The sequence below is a fragment of the Phragmites australis genome, chromosome 1, assembly GCF_958298935.1.
Source record: "Phragmites australis chromosome 1, lpPhrAust1.1, whole genome shotgun sequence".
Lineage (NCBI taxonomy): Eukaryota > Viridiplantae > Streptophyta > Magnoliopsida > Poales > Poaceae > Phragmites > Phragmites australis.
This window is the reverse complement of record NC_084921.1, coordinates 11,059,308-11,080,083: the sequence shown is the minus strand read 5'-3', so window position 1 is coordinate 11,080,083 and position 20,776 is coordinate 11,059,308. Positions and strand designations below refer to the sequence as shown.

The window sequence follows — 20,776 nt, the reverse complement described above, 5'->3', positions numbered from 1 at the left end:
CTGCAACCACTGCTAGCTTTCAATGTCTTTGTCTATTTATTTGCATGCATGCATGCATGTGTTTTTCTCCTCACCCCAGCTTCGTCTGCTCTAGGCACTACATGCTGTTTCAGCTTTCTCCCTCTCGTCGCTTCACCACTGCAATCACCGTCGATCCCTTCTTTGTTGCTACTTATGCAACAACAGATATGCCTTCAGTGTCATCATCTATTTATTTTCATGCATGTATTTTCCTCATCGCCCCAGCTTCGTCCACTTCGGCCATCACATGTTGTTTCAGTTTTCTCCCTCTCACCGCTTCGCACAGTGCGACCACCGTCGAGCCCTTTCCTGATATTGCTTCTCCACCCATCCTAGACATTGTTGGTTGGCACGTGATGGTCTCTTTGCCCCAGCTTTATCTGCTCCAGCCACCGTGTGCTATTTCGGCTTTCTCTCTCACTCCACTTCGCGCATTGCAACCATCATCGAGCCCTTCTCTGTTGCTGCTTTTGCACCCTTGCTAGACACCATTGGTTGACATGTGATGGTCCCTTCGCTCCACACACTCGGCTCTAGCAACATAGACGTGTGCCTTCATCCCCGACGCGCACCCAATTCTGTTAAAACCTATGTGACAAGTCATCTTCAACATCTCCGACTGCATCGGCATTGACGCCATCCATCGATTCTGCCATATTACATTGGCTATCCTCTTACATGGAATTTCATAGTTCTCTTCATTGCGCCACTTTAGTCTATTGTGACAACATCAGTGTTGTTTATCTCTCGATAAATCCAGTGCAGCATCAACGCACCAAACACATCGAGATCGATCTACATTTTGTCTGGGAGCATGTTGCCCTCGGTGATGTACGAGTACTTCATGTTCCTACTACATCGCCGTACACTGACATCTTCACCAAAGTACTGTCTATTTCTATTTTCACTAAGTTCAGATCTAGCTTGAATGTTTGTGTTAGCAACCCTCAGGCTACGAGGGGTGTTAGACTACCCCTTTGATTACCACACGCTTTCACATTATGGATTCACATTAGTCATCTGTTCACATTAGTCATGCATTTTCATGTATAATCATGAATAAAAGTGTGTACGATTATCCCCGCTTACGGACGTTGTTCATTTCTCTAATGTACTACTTGTGCTATATAGAACCGGATTTTGTATGTAATGGAGCTTAATTTCACTATTAGTTCTTTTTTTTGTGAGTTGTGACTGACACGATGTTGTACCTGTAAAGCTACGTACGTACTATTCTCTATGAGCGTGGTGAGCGACACAAGTAGTTGTAAAGTTAGCTATTGTTCTATATTAGCGCGCTTCGCTAATTGGCCACGCAATAACAATGGACCGCACAAACATTTCCTTTGATCATCGACAATAGATATATATAATAGGAAAAAGTCCATTTTAATCTTCCGAACTATCGTGTTTATCTGGATAACCCCTAAACTTTAAAACCATCCATTTTACCCTCTACAATCATAAATCTAGCTCATTTTGCACCCTTAGTTGTTTAGGAAGGCGGTTTTGCTAACGTGGATAGCTATTTTGGTCGTTTTGCTAACTAGGTTGTCTCTTTCACCGCTCCTCTTTATCTGCTCCTCTCTTGTCAGTCACCGATCCTACTCTGTGACGCTTGCTGATGCTGCTCTACACCGCTGATGAGATCAGGCTCACCCTCTTGCGCAGAGGAGCCCCACCTGGCCCACATCTCCACTACCCACTCTGCGCTAACAAGATCGAGCTCACTCTCTCTCTCTCTCTCTCTCTCTCTCTCTCTCTCTCTCTCTCTCTCTCTCTCTCTCCACCGCGCCACCGAGCAAATCCGTTGCTTGTTGATGTTCCCGTCGCGCCCGAGCTCAACTCAGCCTGGTCCAAGCCATGGGATCCGAAGGGGAAGGTCTCACGGGGCTTCTCTGACCAGATTTTGCCGCTCTTCCCACCGAATCGAGGTGCACACCCTTTCTTCCCTAGCTCTGGCTACACCTTTGCCTACCGCGTTGTCACGTCGTGGCACCACAACTCCTCCTTCATGTTCAAGTTTGCGGTGAGCTCCCCCTTGAGTCCCTCATTCTTTGGCGCATGCTACCCTAGCCTCGGCCCATTGCCGATGCGGACCGTAGTGATGGCCAAGAGGCATCGCATTTTGGCGCTCAAATCTGTGCAGCTCCGAACCCAAATCCGCCTAATCAAACCTCAAATTGCGCATAGCAAGGTTGTGCAAAGCCTTCCCCTGTTGGAAATTAATCTTGTTTTATGGTAGGTTTAGTTTTGGCATGTAGGATAGTTCATGTCAAAGTAGAGAGTTGGAGTAGGATTAGAATTCTAGTAGGAATATAATTGCATCGGAGTAGGATTATGAGTCTAGTATTTGGCCCCTATATGATGAAGGGAGGGGGCACCCTATAATGTGCCCTGGAGAAGAGAGAGGTGCCATGTGAGAAAAGAGTCATGTTCATGAATTATAACGTGTGCGTGCGTGAGAAATAAAATAGCAGCATGCGTTGAGAAAAAATCTCATCGTTCTTCTGTGTGTTTGTGTTCTTCGTGATTGTTCGATCCTGGTAAAAAAAGCCAACAATTGGTATCAGAGCCTGTTAAGATGTAGAAGCTGATGAGATCCGGAGGCCGGTGCTGCGTCGCAGGTGTGCGACGTGAGCGCGGCGTAGTTGCGTGGTGCGGCTCGCGAGGCCAGGCACAACTCATGTGGAGGTGGAGATCAACAGGGGAGTTGATGGCGTGGGTGATTTGGTGACTTGGACTCGATTCAGCGACATCTAGGTGGTCGCGCTGCGAGTTGAACTGGAGTGCGAGAGTTCAACTCGGTTACGTTTGTGTGGCCAACTGCTGTTCAGGAGTCGTACTTGGTTGGCGGCGTTGGTGTCTGTTTCGAGATCGGGCGTCGGTTCCAGATCGGTTGGTGGGGCCCAAGTTGGAGTGCTGCACTGGAGGAATCGTGGGACGGGGCAGGAAGCGTGTCCGGTCCGGACTCTGTGCTTGGCTTGTTGTGTGGGAGACGGTCCAGGTCTTGCCACGTGCAGCAGGCAAGGCTGCTTGGCGGCTGGTTTGGGAGCGTGGTCTCGATGGGCTTGCATGCATGCTGTGCGGCTCTTGTGGCTTGTGGGGCTCTTGTGCAGCCAAGTATGCTAGCAAGACGTGTGCAGCCCGTGGGCGCTGGTAGAGGCCTGCCTCGGTGTAATGCAATGCGAAGCGTGTGATCTTGTGTCGAGGTGTGGTCATGCATGTAGTGCCCATGCATGTCCAAAGTGCATGTGTGGTGAGTGCAAGGTGAAAGAGGTGTGCTCTCCATCCTCGGATGATGAAGTAGTGTTCGTCGTCCTAAAATAAGTGCAGGGTGGAAGAGGTGTTCTCGCCATCCTAGGTTGATGAAGCAGTGTTCATCATCCTAAATCAAGTGTGCAGGGAGGCAAGCAGGAGTGTGCTCGCCATCCTGAACTAAGTGCAAGTGCGTTCGGGGTGATGAAGAAGGGTTCGTCATCCTGAATCAAGTGTGAAGAAAACAAGATTAAGGGGGAGTGTTGGAAATTAATCTTGTTTTATGGTAGGTTTAGTTTTGGCATGTAGGAGAGTCCATGTCAAAGTAGAGAGTTGGAGTAGGATTATGAGTCTAATATTTGACCCCTATATAATGAAGGGAGGGGGACACCCTATAATGTGCCCTGGAGAAGAGAGAGGTGCCGTGTGAGAAAAGAGTCGTGTTCGTGAATTATAACGTGTGCGTATGTGAGAAATAAAATAGCAGCATGTGTTGAGAAAAAAATCTCGTCGTTCTTTTGTGTGTTTGTGTTCTTCATGGTTGTTCGATCCTGGTGAAAAAAGCCAACATCCCACTATTTCCCCGCACGAATCTTCCACTTCCCCAGACAAATCAAGTTGTTACGCTCTCTTTCCCAACTACGGCGTCAAGCTCCTTGACCTCACCGGTGGGGCCCCCCTATCTGAGCTTCCTCTGGCCGAACCAAGCCTTCGGTGAGCTTTGTCACGTTCCCCTCTCTCTTTTGCGCGCAATAGATTCCCTCCAGCCCGACGCTGGGGCATGCCTCCATGGTGACATAGCCACCACTGTCGATGTTCTCGGTTGCCAGCCACGCTCTAGCTAGGCCGACGGTCAAGACCTGTACGAGATTACTTCCCCATCGCGCGGGGATGATTTTAGTACCCTCTGTTGGCCGAGCTCGTGCACACGACGTCTTCTCCAACTCCAACATTGTTGCTCCATCCTCGCTGGTGCCAACTCGAGCTTCAACCTCACCTGAGCCTACTGACTCTCTGGTGAGCAGCAAAGTGGCCCAGCTTAACTGCAACCCTCCCTCTTCCTCCTCCAGTCTCTCTCTCTCTCTCTCTCTCTCTCTCTCTCTCTCTCTATATATATATATATATATATATATATATATATATATATATATATATATATATATATATATATATATATATATATATATATATATATATATATATATATATATATATATATAGCTCTCTCTGTACAGAGCACTGCCACCATTGCACAGTAGCGCTGCCGCTGCTCCTCACCATCAGATGTGTTCTGGCTGCTGCTGATGGCTGCAAGCGCCTTAAATGGAACCCCCAGTGACACACTGATGCCTCTTCTACCCTTAGTTACCCGATCTGCGTAGCCGTTCGTCACTAGTGAGGCTCACGCAGTGTAGCACGCCATGGCTCTTGTGTGCAGCTTGACCTTAGAGAGAGGGGAACAGAGTGTGTGTTTTGGGGGAGAGAGAGAGGGCCCATTCTTCGCTAATGGAAGGGGAAGCAGTCAAGGGAGGGATGTAGAGAGAGTGACGAGGAAGATGAAGATGTGGCTGCCACATGGCAAAAAATGTGATGTTGCACCCAAGTCATCATAACCGCTTAGCAAAACCACTTTAGGGGGTTAAGTGATCTGGTATTGAAACTTTAGGGGGTTTTAAAGTTCAGGAGGTTATCGAGACAAACACAATAGTTCGAAAGAGTAAAATAGACTTTTTCCTATATAATAATAATACAGAATTGAAAGAAGGGAACAAAATGGTTGGTGCATGGTTTTAGCTTCCAAAATGTGGTTATAGCTCATTATTGAATTTTTTTAATATTATATTTTTGTACCTCAATACCCCGTGTAGGTTTGAAAATTAAAAACTCCAATTAGGGTTAATTTTAGAACTTCTAGAAATATTTAAGACCTCAAAGAAATTCCCAAAAATATAAAAAAATCACTAATATTCCTCTTATATGGCGTAATAATTTTAAAATTATTTCCAACCCTAGGTTACTTGGTAAAAAATTAGATTCTTTGCAATACTCCATTTATATTTATTTTTATCCTTTCATGTGATATCCTCTTTTTGATTCAATTTGAATTCAAATAAATTCAAACATGCACAAATTCATCCAAACTCTTATGGAATACATATAAATATGAATGCGCACAATTTGGGCTGGACATCAAATAAAAAAAGAAATGTCAGCAATCGGACAAGTACCTGCCCAAAATTACATCAGTTCAAATACATATTGAAGAGATATCAGTTAAGTTTCCCAACACAATGCAGATAATTTAACTACATCGAACAAAAACTACATTGAACTGCCAACATTTATTTATGCAGGTACTTGTCTGATTATCAATATTTCTTTTTTTATTTGATGTCACACCCCAAATTGTGAAAATTCATATATATTTTCCATAAGAGTTTAGATGAATCTGTGCATGTTTTAATTTGTTTGAATTCAAATTGAATTAAAAAGAGAATATCACATAAAATGATAAAAATGCATATAAATAGAGCATTGCAAAGGAACTCACTTTTTCACCAAGTAATCTAGAGGTGAAAATAATCTTAGAGATTATTACGCCACATGAGAGGAATATTAGTGAATTTTACCAGATTTTTGGGAATTTCTTCGAGGTCTTAAAAATTGCTAGAAATTCAAAAAGTAGCCCTATTTAGAGTTTTTTTTTATTTTGAAACCTACATGGAGTATTGAGGTGAATTCTTTTAAAATATATTAATCATGAATTATAGGACCTATAGAAAATTTTTTGTCAATTTTGAAATACGACAACCCTATTATCCAAATAGAGAAAGAGAAAATGAGAAAAATTAGAACACGATAGGTACTTTTCATCCGGCCAGTTTTCGCTCAATAGTCTAGTGAAAACTCTAGTTTTGTCCCGTGAAACTATTTTTTGGATTTTCAAACTGTGAATTTAAATTTTTTGCGCAACCGAACCACGAAAATATATATTTTGTTATTCTAACTCATGAAAATTGATTGTCGTTAAATCATCTTGTGTAGTATTTCTAAAAATCCGTACAAAAATATAATATTAAAAAATCCGCTCGACGGATTGCATGCATCATACATGACAGCTAATAATGCCATTCATGCTGGGCAGTGCTCACACAGTTCAATCACACAGGCTCAGCACGTCATGTCCCCGTGTCGTGCTCGTGCATGTATGTGCCCAACATGCTTGGCAGGCAAGGCAGCAGCACACAATAGATGCATGAATGCAATCAAGGAAGAGATGTTGTGATTGGACGTCTGAGGAGGATAGGCTGGATCGATCAAGCTATAGCCAGAATGAATATAATGTCCCTTTCTTTATTTTTTCTTGAAACAAACGGCACCTAATAGTACATTTTTATTGATATAGGAGGAAAAAATATAAAAGTATAGTTCTGAAAATCTATAATCAAGAAAAAGAAAAATAACAGCAAAAAGAACCAACTAAAAAAATAAATAACTATAGCAACCATACTTGGCCAATTGGATAAAAGAACCACAATATGCGTCGACGACTATAACGAATCACTGTAACTTCCCTCGCAACATCGCCAGGCACAGACGCCTTTCACTGAAATCGGCCACCGCTATGCGTGACCGACCGCCGCTGCGCCATCGTGCCACACCAGCTTAAATGTAAAGAGGCTAGCCGCATCATTGGCCTTCCCGCCTCCGTCGCCATCGACACCTAAGTGGGAGCCATGTCGCACCGAAAACTCACCGTTGCCAACCAGAGTCAGTTGCCATAAGCACACAACCCCAAACCGATCGTCGCCGAGCGGGAGCCACCGCCGCTGTGCCAACACATAGCTAGCAAGCTGACACACCATCGTTGTTGCTTATGCCGTCTTGCGACGATGTCCCGTATCGAACTAGCCACTACCATGCAAAGCTAGCCGCAACAGTCTGCTGCAAGCCTTCTTGTCGACACTCCATTGTTGTCGCTTGTGCCGTCATCAACGCTCCGCTGTCAGGCACGGCTAGATGTCGCAGTCCGCTGCAAGCCATCATGTCGACACGCGTGCGGTTGCCTCTGGTCGCCATAACATTGTCCATGTCCTCACCGAGTACACCGACCATATCAAACTGGCCGCTTCAAGCCACTGAACGAAGGCCGCCTTGCACTGAAGTGGCCACCGCAATGCAGGACCACCCACCACCATGCCGCACAAGCCATAGCGACATCACACCTCTGCTGGCCTCCGCGACCCACTACGGTCGCGCGTGCCATTTCTCGTGGTCACCTATAGCAACGTCCTCGCCTTGTCGCCGCCTACTGCTCTGCCAAACAGAAGCCATGCCCATCAACCACAGCGTGCACGCCCTTGTCCCAGCTGCTATTCGCAACCACCAACGGTCGCACCCTTGTCTTGGCCGCTACCTCCGAGTGCATCTGACCTCTTGGTTGCTGCGCCGAAGCGACCGTCACCCTACGGGACCAACCGTCGTAGTATCCATCCCCGTCACTCCAGAGCCAAAACATAGCCAACATGCTGACGCACCATCATTCCTGCTTGCGCCATCTTGAGACGATGTCCCGCACCGAACTAGCCACTACCAAGTAGGGCTAGACGCCACAGTCCGCTGCAAGCTTTCTTGCCGACGCGCCATCGTTGCCGCTTGTACCGTCATCGACGCTGTCCCGTACCATACTAGCCTCTGCTAGGTAGGGCTAGCCGTCGCAGTCCGCTGCAAGCCGTCATACTGACATGCGTGCGGTTGCCTCTGGTCATTGTCATATCATCCATGACCGCCCCAACGTAGACCCACCAAGCACGCGGCCTCAATAGCTCCAATCCTAGAGCCGATGTGAGCCGCCATCACTGCTACCACTGGTCACCGCCGCCGTCTGCCCCGCTGAGCCAGGACCTCACCCCTGGCCACCAAACGCGGGATGCCAATTCTCGCCAATCTGGGCATGAAGGCCACGCCACCTAGCACCGAAACCAATCGTTGCTTTGCAGGACCGACCGCTGCCGTGCCAAAAGTGCCCCCCCCCCACGCAGATCTAGCACCACGACGACCCTCTCACCACCACTGAGCCTTCGTTCGTCGTCTTGCTGTTGTGCGTACACACGTCGTCGCCATGTCGTCTGCACCTCTGCGCCAACCAGCCGCCACACACGGTCGCCTCCTCGGGTGTCGTCCAGCACACGCGGCCACCTCCTGTGAGCCGCTCGCGGCCCACACAGAGGCACCATCGTCCCACGTGGCCGCTGCTGACCGCACGACTATCGGTGCCCTGATCCTATCCTCCTCATGCAGATCTTCCCACCAGGGCACTGCAACTGCCCCCGGCCTCCGTTGGTCGGCGGCGGCGGCGGCACCGGACCTGACCGGATCCGCCTAACCCACCGGTTGACATCTCGAACTGGCCACCTGCCAAGCAACCAGCGATCGCTTCCTCACGCCGACCTGCCACCACACTCCATCTTTATAGCCCGGTCGCCATGGATGTGTCCGGCCAAATCTAGATGAAACCGGTCCAGAACCAAACGCATTGAGGTCGGATCCGACCGCTATAGACGCCTCGACCACTATTCCTCAAGAAGACAAGAGAGGACGTCGAGGAGAGAGATGGTGGCGCAATATATATGGTGACCGTCCGAGTCGTCCCTCGCTATAGCGATGCGGGGGTGTTAAATTTTAAGCTGGTAGGTCTGAAATCGATTTGTCTCAACACAACAGTGGGTTGCTGTTTCAAACTCATTGTAAGGTTTGACACGTCGCGTCACATTGATTATTCATCTGTGCTAGGACAGCTGCATGCCTTAAAATCCACTCAAATTCCATTGCTTAAATTCATAAGATACAAAGGATTTACTCTATAATAGCACAACTAATTAATCCGGCACGACGCGTGACGTATTTCTGCCTCCGCCAGCAACAATGTCACTGTTCGTATGTGTTGTAAGTACTGATCAGACTCACGATACGGGTGTTCATCTTTTTTCTAGAATTAAATTCCAGATGGGAATTGAATAGTATCATTTTTTTTTTTCATATTTGGACACCTGATAGTCAGTGGCGGAGCTTCATAAAAAATTAGAGGGTCAGTTCAAAGAATTCATCAACAAACTTATGTAAAAAACTAATCTATTACTTGATAAATACATAGTTACTGAAATATAAGCGCATTACTAAGTGCTTTTTAATGATAAGGAGGGGCCAAGGTCCGGTCTTCATTAAGCTCGGCTAGTGCTGACAGTGTATGCTGACGTTATCTCATCGAAAACGAAAGTACTTCCCGGTTGACTTGAAGTACCTTACAAAACGTCTTTTTCAGGAGCTTGCATGTAGAGGAAATCAGGAAAATGCATATCGAAGTGCCTCAATTTTGTGGAATTAACATTGTGAAAAGAACATTGAAGTGTGAATCGATATTGTTCAAAATAACAATATGCAATTCCACTCGTAACACACTTCAATAGACAAAGAAAATTAAGCATCGACAAAGCAACCAGTCGTAATCACAAAACCAAAGCAACAGCCTCATGCGCGCACGCATGCGTGCGATCGAACCCCTCGCGCGCGCACTGCAGTTAGCCGCCGGCTGATGGCGCGCGCGTCACGTCCGGACCGGCACGTGGACGCGGTCGGGGCGGCACCGCGCCCCGCCGCCAGTCTTGGAGGCCGCGGCGGGGTAAGCCGGCGGCTTGACCACCCGGACCGGCGTGGGCCCGACGCTGACTGCCTTCTCGCATCGGCAGCTGTTCAGGAACCCGCCGCCGCCCTTCTTCCGTCCAGCGCTGCGGGACATGGCGGCGGTGAACCCGGCGGGGGACTCCGGGACGATGTAGCGGAACTCGTCGACGCAGCACGCGGACGCCGCGCTGGAGAAGTTGGCCACGCTGGCCGCGTCGAACGCGCCGCCCTCGGCCGTGGCCACGCTCCACACCACGCTAGCCTCGCTCGGCGCGTACATGCACTCGCTCAGCGCCGGCTCGGCCGCGGCGGCGTAGGGAAGGTCGTCGTCGGCCGAGTTGCGCCGGCTGCCGCGCCCGCGGTACGTGGTCGGGTACGATGACGACGCCGCGAAGCTCTCGAGGTCGAACAGCTCCGAGCTCGCGTCGCTCATCGCATCCTCGTCCACCAGCGCAGCCATTGGCGGCGGGCGCACGTGGACCCCGCCGCGGCCCGCCATGGCCGGCGGAGGGTCCGCGAGCATCACGGAATTCTCGTCGATGGGGCGGAACACCTCCAGCGACACGCGTGGCGGCTCGTCCAAGGTGTTGCTTGTGAATCTCGCCGAGCCGAGCGCCGGGAACGTGAACCCAGTGGAGCTCACGACGCGGCGACCAATGCCCGACGCGAAAGCGTTGGACGGCACGTCGGTGCCCCGGTTTGGCGGCGCTGCGACCGCGAAGACGTTGTCGGCGGCAAGAGGGAACGCACGGCTCCCCGGTGTTACGGTTACCTTCACCTTGGCGGGCTCGTCGCTTGCAGTTCCTGGAGGAGACGCGTCTTTCGCCTTAAAGATCATGCTCTCGAGGCACTCCTCTACGGCAGAGTGTGCACTGAACCTCGCATGCATGGGCGCGATCGTCGGGCTCCTCGGTTCGGACGCGACGTCAACGGTGACCGCCTTCCTGCCGGCGCAGGGGCAGTCGCGGCCGAACAGCGTCCACCGCCCGCTGGAGCCGGGCTTCTTGCCGCGGTAACCCTGATCACTCCCATTAACCGCGCCGCCGCTCCATTTCTGCCTGGCCGCGGCAGAGCGGCCGCTGGACAGCAGCCCGGAGCGGCTGTTCCAGCTCGCCTCCGACGACGCTGCGGTGCGCCCGCTCTGGCTGGCCACGTCCCTCGGGGGGACGGACAGCCGCGGCGGCTCGTCCTCAGGGAGCGCGGGGCGTATGGCGTCGCGCCTGACGACGTCGGCCGCGCTGAAGTAGCGCTCGGCCGTGAAGATGCCGATCTCGGCGCCGCCCGACCGGCGCCCCGCAGCCCCACACGGCGCCGCTGGACGGAGGTGGCCTCCCGGGCCAGCGCTGAACTGGCAGGCTGGCCGCGCCGGTGCAACCCTGTACCTGTCCATGCGACTGTACGTGTATGTGTATGATGTCTCACTATGACGAGGCACAGTGTGATTGATGAGACAGGATAGAAGGAGACACGAGGATGGATTTGTAGGAGCAGGAGTGCGGGTGGAGCCAAGGGAGTAGGAGCAGGAGCTGGAGGACGGGGATGGCGTGGGGGGCCAAGTACGTAGCGCGATGCTCGGCGAGTGTAAGCGCCCGTGTCGCGCGAATTCAATTTTAAAAAGCGCGTGGCTTCCGTTGCGCGGCAGCGGCGTGCGATGGCATGTGCGCGACAGCGCGAGACGGGGACGCTCATCGACGACGAGGAAAAGATGAGGCACGTTAGCTTCTCCCACCTCCCCTCCTTCGCGTTGGGTTACTTTCAGAACGTAGGGATTTTTAGAAGTTTCATGTGAAATAGACAAATAGTTCGATTGTTACATGAATCTGGTAAAACTCCCGTGCTCGTGTGTAGTTCTCTAACTTCTAAAGATCATCTGTAACAGGGGTGGCTTGTACAAAATTTTAATGTAACATATATTTCCAAGCCCTTTCCGCCGAATTTCGCTAAGAAAAATATTATCTTTTAAGATAATAGAATAAGATTATTTCAATCTTTACATTAGAAAATACACATAACCGTTTATTATTATAGAATCGGAGCCAAGAGCACTCAGACCACAAATGTCATGTTATCTACAATCTAACGTATAAGTTCATCCTCCATATCAATTCGCGGCCTTCCTTCTCAATTCCGAGGCTGATAGATTTGGGCCTGGGCGTATATGCAATGTAACAAGGCTACAGAAGAGGCACGTCGCGCTGAACCAATCCGCAAAGGCTAAGGCAAAGGCCACTCATCAGCCACCGCTACCAGCTGCACGACACGATCGAGCTCGTCGCCACGCGAACGACCAAAGCGAAGCGCGACGATTCATTGAACCATATTCGACTATCTTCACAACTAAATGTTCTACGCTAACCATGAGAAACATTGAATTGAAAATTATGCACTTTGATGCTGTCATTGGTTCCACGTCAATAATGAAAAAAACTACAGGCCAGTTACGGATTTGGCAATTCATACAGTTCAACAGGTAAACATGGAGTTGTTTATGGTCGTCAATGTGCACGTAAGTTCCCTTACAAGAGTTTGATCTCATGAACATGTTAGACCCCTAAGCAGGTGCCTGCCATCCCACAACCACAGCTGCTGCTTATTAATGTGGATTAGGCATTCACAACCGCAAATTGCATATTCACAATCCAAACACTTCATACAACCATTAGGCATTAGCATCGTGCATGTACATATGATTGAACTGGAGGTGTGTCATGCATGTACATATGATTGAACCGTGTTGATGTCCAAAAAGATAAGTAAAAAACTGGAGGGAGTATTAGTAGTTTAGTACTAAACATTTGACAATATTAAAAAACCTCACATGTCCAACATCTACCTTGGAAAAAGCCTACACCCAGAAAGCGAGAGATAAATATCCAATGTACGCCAATCAGGAGTTCAGGACCATCCTTTTGTAAGCACAAGTTAAAATGCTGAGGTCCCTTCTGGTCCTGTTCTACTTTAGATAAGTATGTGCCAGGTAAAGGTCAAATCAAAACTTTTAGGAAGGGGCATCACAAAAGTATAAGAGGTCAAGTCAATTTGACAGAAGGTACCTTGCCAAGAATGGTTATTGGAGCTTTGCAGAAAGCAAACATAAATTAAATTTCTATGGTGACTTTCATAATCCTGAAAGGTAAAGGCGCAATTTATCTAGTAGTGAACAATATAAACTATCAAATGGAGCCAACAAATATTTTTTTTTCAGAATATCGAAACTCTATAATTCGAATGTAACTATATCCAGCAAATAGCCATGACAATAAAAAATGAAGCTGACTTTTTGGACAACAGAATATATACAGGAAATAGCTAAACAGTAAAAAAAAGTAAAAAAAACAAATAAATATAGAAGAGTAACGCCTAACCTGCTAATCCAGCACATGCAGAAGAGAACATAACAACCGGAGGTGCCTGCATGAGGGGGGAGGGGGATGATAGGAGTATCAAAATTAGTACGTCTTTGCACTAGATAACCATGTTATCCTCTTTTTTATTCTTGACAAAAAAAAAAAAGATAGTGCACATCGTTATTTTCTCAAACTTCTCTTGGCACAGCTATGACTATAGAAGACTATCTCCAACCATATTCCCTTCATTTCGTTCCCTTCCCGATTCCCTTCCCCGTTCCCATTCCCTTTATTTTCTCTCATCTCCAACAACTTCCCTTCGAGGGGAATCGCGAAGGAAACGGAGAGAGAATCCCGTCCTGAAGGGAATGACTCTGAGAATCCCGTCGTGAAGGGAACCGTGAAGGGAATCCGTTGGGAGCGCTGAAGGGAACGAAAATCCCTTCACGACGGGAATCTGCTCGTGAAGGAATTCCCTTGGGCATGGTCTAACAAATCTTAACAAGGGGCACATTCCAATTAAAGAATATCTGATGTGACGGAATTGTTAGATAGAATACAGGGCCAGATTGAATATTCAATGCTGTGTCCAGTGACAGGTCATGAATGGTGTGTTTAGAATAATTTAGAATGAGACTAGAGCTTGATATCTGATACATAAAGAAAAGAAATAATTTTTTCCCCTTTTCAGGTTCTGCTGTTGTAACTGAAACTCGTCCCGGCGATGGACATGCTGTATAAAAGAACTTTCTAACTCAAAATTACTCATGCTAAACAGGTCAACAAGAAAACTACCAATGTCTGGAACAGGAAAGTGCATGGTACTTACACCAACAAGAAAATGGATCCACATTGACCCCTTTATGTAACGTCGAACCGCAGGCATAACTACAAAAAAGAATTCCAAAATTAATGCTAATGGTAAAATAATTATCAATTGCATAATAACATCGGTAGATCAAAATTTGAGAAGGGAATAAATGGTTAATCAATTTCATTCGACATCCATTTGCCAACAAGCGTACCAAGCATGCAAAAACATCTACTAGATGTAAATCTAGGTGAGCAAATATCACATGAACCAAAGAGGAAAAGAAACTTCCATGTGTGCAGGCATATAGAGGGAGGGCTCTAGAATAACACAAATTCTGCTATGTGCAGGGTGCAATTTTCACATGCAAAGATAATCCCTGAATTGAGAAGATCGCATAAATAGAGCTTTTCGTACATACAAACAACTACAAGCGTATGTGGTGTTTGAAACTCTGAATAGTTTATAGGAATTTGAAATGTTAAAAAGGCACACTATAAGATGAATAATCACTACTACAGAATTGGTCAAAAGTAGTGACACATCAGTACCGGTTGTACAGGAACCACCACTGAAGATGTATCAGTGCCGGTTCTTAATCTCCCGTGCCCGAACAATTATAGAGCCGCTAAAAACCGGCATTGATAGTTCATCTGGATTCAAATTTTTTGATCCATTCTAATTTTGGCTCGATCAAACATCCGGCTCCAACTATCAGTGCCGATTCTATTGACAACCGACACTGATAGTCTATATGGACCCGAAATTTTATTCTATTCTAATTTTGGCTCGATCAAATCCGGCTCCAAACTCCAGATATTTTTCTCGCTCTTCTCTCCCTCGCAGTCTCTCTCTCTCTAGTTCCCCACGGCCCCTCTCTCTCGATCTCTCCTCTCTCTCTCTCTCGTACTTGGCCGGAGTTGAAGAAGGCAAGGTGGCCACTCTACGGGAGGCTCTGCGGTAGCAGACGCTGACCGTGGAGGAGCTGAGGGCCGAGTTGGAGGAAGAGAGGAGTGCGGCATTGTTGGGCGCGGACGAGGCGCTGGCCATGATGCTGCGGCTGCAGGCGGAGAAGGCAGCGGAGCGGATGGAGGCGGAGTAGTTCCGGTGGGTGGCGGAGGAGTGGATCCAGCACGATGAGGACACGCTCGCGTTCCTCAAGGCTGCTGTCTTCCACAAGGAGATGGAGATCAGCTCCCTCAATCGCAGACTGCTGGCCCTCCACGTCACCGACAACGATCCATTTTCTTTCGCTCATGTGATGCTAGCGATAAAGACGCCTCCTTTTCTCGTTACTTGATTCACGGGTTGCAAGCCGATTCATGTTGTTTCCAATTTTTCCATCCACAAACATTGCATTTTAATTTATCCCTTTTTCTATTCTTGTGATATGCAACCACCACACTTTTTTCAGCTAGATTTATTAATCTGGATAATGTTGCATATATGTGTTCTCTGTATGAAATATAATTGGCAGATGCTCTTTCGTTGTTGTATGAATGTGATAAGTCGATTCTTGTATTGTTATGTTGAATTTGATTATGAGATGTGTTGTATGGATGAGATGTATTCGATTTGAGCATGCGGCGGCGACGGAAGCACCGCGGCGACAGTAGCGGCAATCGAGTCGGCTCGAGAGCCATCTGATTTATTTTTTTGGCTCTTGGAACCTTTTCAGTGCTGATTGGAGCTACTAACTGGCAGTGAAAAGAATTTTTAGTGCCGGTTTCAGATCCAACACTGATAGTCATGAATTATCAGTATCGAATAATCAGTGTCGATTTACTGATGATATTTTTGAACCGGCATTGATATATCTTTCTACAGTAGTAAACATGTATTAACATGCCAACTAATAGCCACATCCACACATTAGATGGCACAGCTGCTGCATATAGACTCCAAACTAACTTACTCGTAATTAGAACCCAGTAAAAAAAGGTAGGGAAAATAATAGCTAAAGAACTAACAAATCATCTGCCACGCAGACGCATCAGCTACTGCACAAGTAGCTCAATCAGATTACGGAACGGAACACAGGTACATACCATGGTTAAAACCATAAAATGCTCCTTCTGTACCCCGAGAGCGGAACCAATCTGCCACAAGATGGAATCATAAGTATGTTTGATAGGATTTTTAGAGCAGATTTTTTTTAGAATTAGAGGAGTTCTGTCAAACAGTAGATTTTAGCTTTTAATTATACGAGTGAAATCCATAGGAGTAATTCTATAGAATAAACTAGAAGTTGGAGAGCTGAAAAAAAACAGCTTCCCCTGATTTACTTTCAGCACAGAATCACTTCCTCTACGTAGTTTATTCTAAAGAATCATTTCCCTTAAAAAAATCACTTTAAAAAAATTTAAATAAAAAAAACTCTACCAAACAAACCTAATACTAAACAGTCACAACAAAAGCACAAAAGATCTTAAAGAAGAACATCAGTCCAGTCCAGCTGGAGGGGGAACGCACCATGGAGGAAGCTATCTCGAACCAACGGAGGCACCGTCCAGCTGCTTGTTTCCTTCAAACAATTCCGGGACCGTGCATCTGTCAAATGCATAAACCACAAGATTCTAAATAGCTAGCTATAGATGCGCTATAGCTATTTTTGACCCCATACACGAAGCGACGATCTAATTTGCCGCTATACTAGCTACAAGCGTATTAGCTCCAAATAGCTCCGCTATTTGCCTTAGCTCGTAGCTAGTGATAGCTTCGCTTTCTAAATTTGTACCAACAGGCCAAAGCAACAAGCCAATTTTTTAATCCAACTTTACTAAAAGCTCAAATGCATCTCTTATAAGGCTCAAGTATGAGAAATTTAACAGGGCACTTTATCTTACTTTTCTCCAACATTCACTTTTCTTATTGATGGATACTTTTCAGTATGAATATTGTGATTTATGGTCTTTAATATAGTATCTAGTGTATTATAGAGTGCTATAGTTTTGTAATATCTTTGAATATGAATTAGATTATATACCTATTCTACATTTTTTTCCCTTTTAATACTAAAGCGTGAAGAAGGATAGCTTCGGTGTTAACTAGCAATAGATATCGTAGCTTTGCGAAAATCACGATTTAAAACCTTGATAAATCACTTGTAAAACCTGACATAAAATTCTTCCTGCCAATCTAAAATGAGAACCTTACTGCCGAGCCACCAAACTTTGCACAGGATAATTACGCCTACAAACATAGGCTTATCTTAGCACCAACTACTCGATCGCAGAATTTTGACAGTTCGTACACCAAGAATGCATACCGAGTCAGGCCAAAATAAAACAACTATGACAAAACCTAACAATATCAAAGGATGCCACCACGGTTCATCGTCCAAATTCGAAGGCGGCGCACGAATAGGACGGGAAAAAGAGAGGAAAATTTAATTGTATATCCTGAAGTTGACGAACCTTTGATAAAATATTTAAAGTTGATGAGTTTTTTATTATATATTTCACATGGATTAGTTTAACAAAAAAATTTATTAAGTATTGCAGCTAGACACTTGTATATCAAAAGACTTTTTTGCCCTTATACAACCAGGAAAAACCCTTGGTGTACAAGTCGGGCTGTAAAATTTCCTTTTCCTCTTCCTTTATCTCAACCCGGGTGTACGGCGGCGGCCGAGCACGCGTGGCTGCACGCACGGCTCCGACACCAGGCGAGTGTACGGCGGCGGCCGAGCACGCGTGGCTTCACGCACGGCTCCGACACCAGGCGAGTGTACGGCGGCGGCCGAGCATACGGCCGGCAGGCGAGCACGCGTGGCTGCACACACGGCTCCAACGCGCGGTTGGCACGGCTCCTTGCCGGATTAGTGTCTCAGGTGAGCTGAGTAATCAGTTTTGTCTGAGATGGTGATTTAGCATGTGTATGGTTTGTGGACATTATAGCCACGGAAAAAAGCAGCGTTAACACGAGGTTAGGTGATTTTAGTTTTTGGTTGGCCACTGCATGCCTAATTTATATGTCTAAATTGAAAAGCTATGCTCGAGTTGTTGGAAAAGCTATACTGTGAGTACCTTGATTGTGATTCTTACTAACATGTCGATACGGTTCATCTAGGCTTGAAGAGGAGATTCAAAATGGAATCAATTTATGATAGGTAACATCACAATTTTCAGTTTGCTTTACAATTTCATTGTGCATTACATTGATTTTGCGATAGACGTGAGTACCACCAATGTAGAATTTCATTTTTTTTCTTTTCCGAGTGTGATCAACCTAGGCATTAGGACTAACAACGATGTAGAAATCGGTAGCACTAATGCATCGGTGCCGGCAACCTTTAGCTCGATGGATTGATCAGCCATTGTCATTGAACAAGATACAGTGGACTTCAATGTAAGGGTACTCATAGGATGACTATAATTGCAAGGCTAGCTATCACAGTGTGCAAAGAGCTATTGCTGATTTATATGGTAGTTGGGAAGAGAGCTTCCAGTTGCTTTATAACTTCAAAGCTGAAATTGAGCTGAGATCCCCATGGAGTATTATAGATATTGCCACTAAGGAAGTTGAAGGTAATATTTTTTTTCGACAAGTTCTTCGTTGCGTTTAAACCCAATATAGATGGATTTTTGAAGGGGTGCAGAGTGCAGACCATACATAAGTATAGATTCAACTGCTTTAAATGGCAAGTGGAATGGGTAGCTAGCTGCGGTTACAGCTATGGATGGGCATAATTGGATGTTTCCTGTTGCTTTTGGATTTTTTGATGTTGAAACAACAACAAAAATGGTCTTGGTTTATGAGTTAATTGAAGAAGGCAATAGGTGATCCTCCAATATTAGTTGTATGCACTGATGCTTGCAAGGGTTTAGAAAATGCAGTGAAGAATATTTTCCTTCATGCCGAGCAAAGGGAGTGTTTCAAGCATCTCATGGGAAATTTTGTTAAAAAAATCCATGGTGACTTGGGAGGCCACATCTGGCCTGCTGCAAAGGCATATAAGAAATCAATATTTCATTACGACCCAAGTACTTACAGAAGAACCTAAGGTATTGGATTACCTTAATGACCATCACAATTTGCTATGGATGAGGTGCATTTCCTACTCTTTTCAATTGTTATTTAATCATCAATTTTACTCGTACACTTAATAACAATAACCTCTTAGTGTGACAAGTTGAGAGAGATGGTCATGGAGCTGTTTAAGGAAGAGGAGAAAGATTGGAGAGCGACTGCAAGGTAAAATTCTACCAGCTATCATACAACAACTAAATGCTAGGACTAGAAGATTAGGCCATCTTAAGCCACAAGCATCAAGTGATGGGAGTGTTGAGGTCAGGGATACATAAAAGGATCACCTTAGGCATGTAGTCAAGACACTTAACCGTGAATGTGCTTGCCTCGAGTGGCAACATACAGGCAAGCCATGTCCACATGCATTGGTTGTTTTAACTGCATTGCCTCACTGCAAGTTGGAGGACTTTTGTGCATGTGTACTACTTAGTGCAAAAATTCAGAGAAGCATATGAATGGGAGATAGAACCACTTACAGACAAGACTCAGTGGCCTGTAGTGGATCCAGGGTTTGTTGTGCATGCACCACTACCAAAAAGGGGTGCAGGAAGACGTTGGGAACTAAGGATAAGGGGTGCTCCTGAGGGGGTTCAGGGAAAAAATTTAAGATGGGGGCAAGAACAAATGCAAAAAATGCCATGAGCTGGGACACAAGGAAGCTGCATGTCTATACAATGGGGTAAAGAAAAGGTACAAGTACTTTATGTATTCAACTAATGCAAATTTTTGTGTTTTGAAATTGAACTTATGCAAATATGTATGTGCTTATTGTGACAGGAAAAGTAGGAGAAATGCGGCTCCATGGGAAGCTGTAAGTAACTCCACAATTGTCAACACATCAAGCAATGTAACTTCATCTAGTCCTAGACCTGTCACAAGGAGGTAAACACCTTGCTTGCTATCTTATTTACAACGTTTTCATATGAAGTCTTGTGATATCATCTTTCTTTTTTCAGTCCAAGGAATGTCACTCCATCTAGTCCTGGACCTGTCACAAGGTCTCAAACTGCCATGTCTCCTGCCAAGACTCCAACCAAATCTCTTGCAAGACCTTTCAAAAAGTTGACTCCGAAGAAGAGAAAAGTCCGCCATCTTTGATCTAAATGGAGTCATTTTGTCATTTGCAATACTTATGTTTGATTGTTAGCATGGACTAAGTACTGTGTGCTGTGTGGAAAACCTTCAATTCATTTTTACCGGCTATGTATTAAAACATTACTACTGGAATGGTGCAGTATATGCTTCTTTTGTATTATTTTTATTGAATCATGACATGTGGGAAACTTGTTCACCGGCTACTGAGAAAAAAAATAGATATGCATGCTCATCGATGCACTTAGAAAGGCAAAAGAAGAAAGAACTGAACAAACACAACTCGGCTATAGCATTGGGATATTGTTAATGATACATGAATAACCACAATTCTTATCAGAAAGTTGAATAGCAATGATGAAACCCAATGATTTGCCGAGTAAACAAAGGCTTAATCGTGCTAAGCGGAACCCATACTTGAGTACTTGACGCTGCCGGCCACTGAGAAAACAAGAGAAAAAAATTGAGGGGTCACTGCATCTCAAATCTCGACGCGATCAGAAGATGCGAGCAAGAGGTTTTATTTGTGAAGGGT

General features: G+C 46.0%; 2 protein-coding genes across 5 annotated transcripts; one reads left to right on the top strand and one right to left on the bottom strand.

The window, feature by feature from the left end:
- Positions 1-9,651: 9,651 nt before the first annotated feature.
- LOC133887687 (protein PHYTOCHROME KINASE SUBSTRATE 4) lies at positions 9,652-11,529 on the bottom strand. The gene has a single exon (XM_062327657.1). The coding sequence runs from the start codon at positions 11,348-11,350 to the stop codon at positions 9,884-9,886; it is 1,467 nt and encodes a 488-aa protein (XP_062183641.1). The 5' UTR covers positions 11,351-11,529; the 3' UTR covers positions 9,652-9,883.
- Positions 11,530-17,729: 6,200 nt separating this feature from the next.
- Positions 17,730-20,392, top strand: LOC133909476 (uncharacterized). 4 transcript variants are annotated; one of them, XR_009908399.1, is made up of 4 exons: positions 17,730-17,950; positions 18,190-18,229; positions 19,927-20,031; positions 20,106-20,392. XR_009908399.1 is itself a non-coding variant. In XM_062351927.1 (3 exons), exons 1-3 carry the CDS (start codon positions 19,758-19,760, stop codon positions 20,245-20,247), a joined length of 318 nt encoding a protein of 105 aa, XP_062207911.1. In that variant the 5' UTR covers positions 18,244-19,757; the 3' UTR covers positions 20,248-20,380. The 4 variants fall into 4 exon arrangements, 1 of the variants encoding a protein (XP_062207911.1); XR_009908396.1 differs by lacking the exons at positions 17,730-17,950; positions 18,190-18,229 and adding exons at positions 18,244-19,168; positions 19,244-19,839 and having other exon boundaries at positions 20,106-20,383; XR_009908395.1 differs by lacking the exons at positions 17,730-17,950; positions 18,190-18,229 and adding an exon at positions 18,244-19,839 and having other exon boundaries at positions 20,106-20,373.
- Positions 20,393-20,776: the final 384 nt, after the last annotated feature.

Coding starts and splice junctions, on each gene's coding strand:
- LOC133887687 (XM_062327657.1), bottom strand. CDS start 11,350: ATGGACAGGTACAGGGTTGCACCGGCGCGGCCAGCCTGCCAGTTCAGC.
- LOC133909476 (XM_062351927.1), top strand. CDS start 19,758: ATGGGGGCAAGAACAAATGCAAAAAATGCCATGAGCTGGGACACAAGG. Junction 19,829..19,926: donor CTGCATGTCTATACAATGGG/GTAAAGAAAAGG, acceptor TTATTGTGACAG/GAAAAGTAGGAGAAATGCGG. Junction 20,032..20,105: donor CCTAGACCTGTCACAAGGAG/GTAAACACCTTG, acceptor TTCTTTTTTCAG/TCCAAGGAATGTCACTCCAT.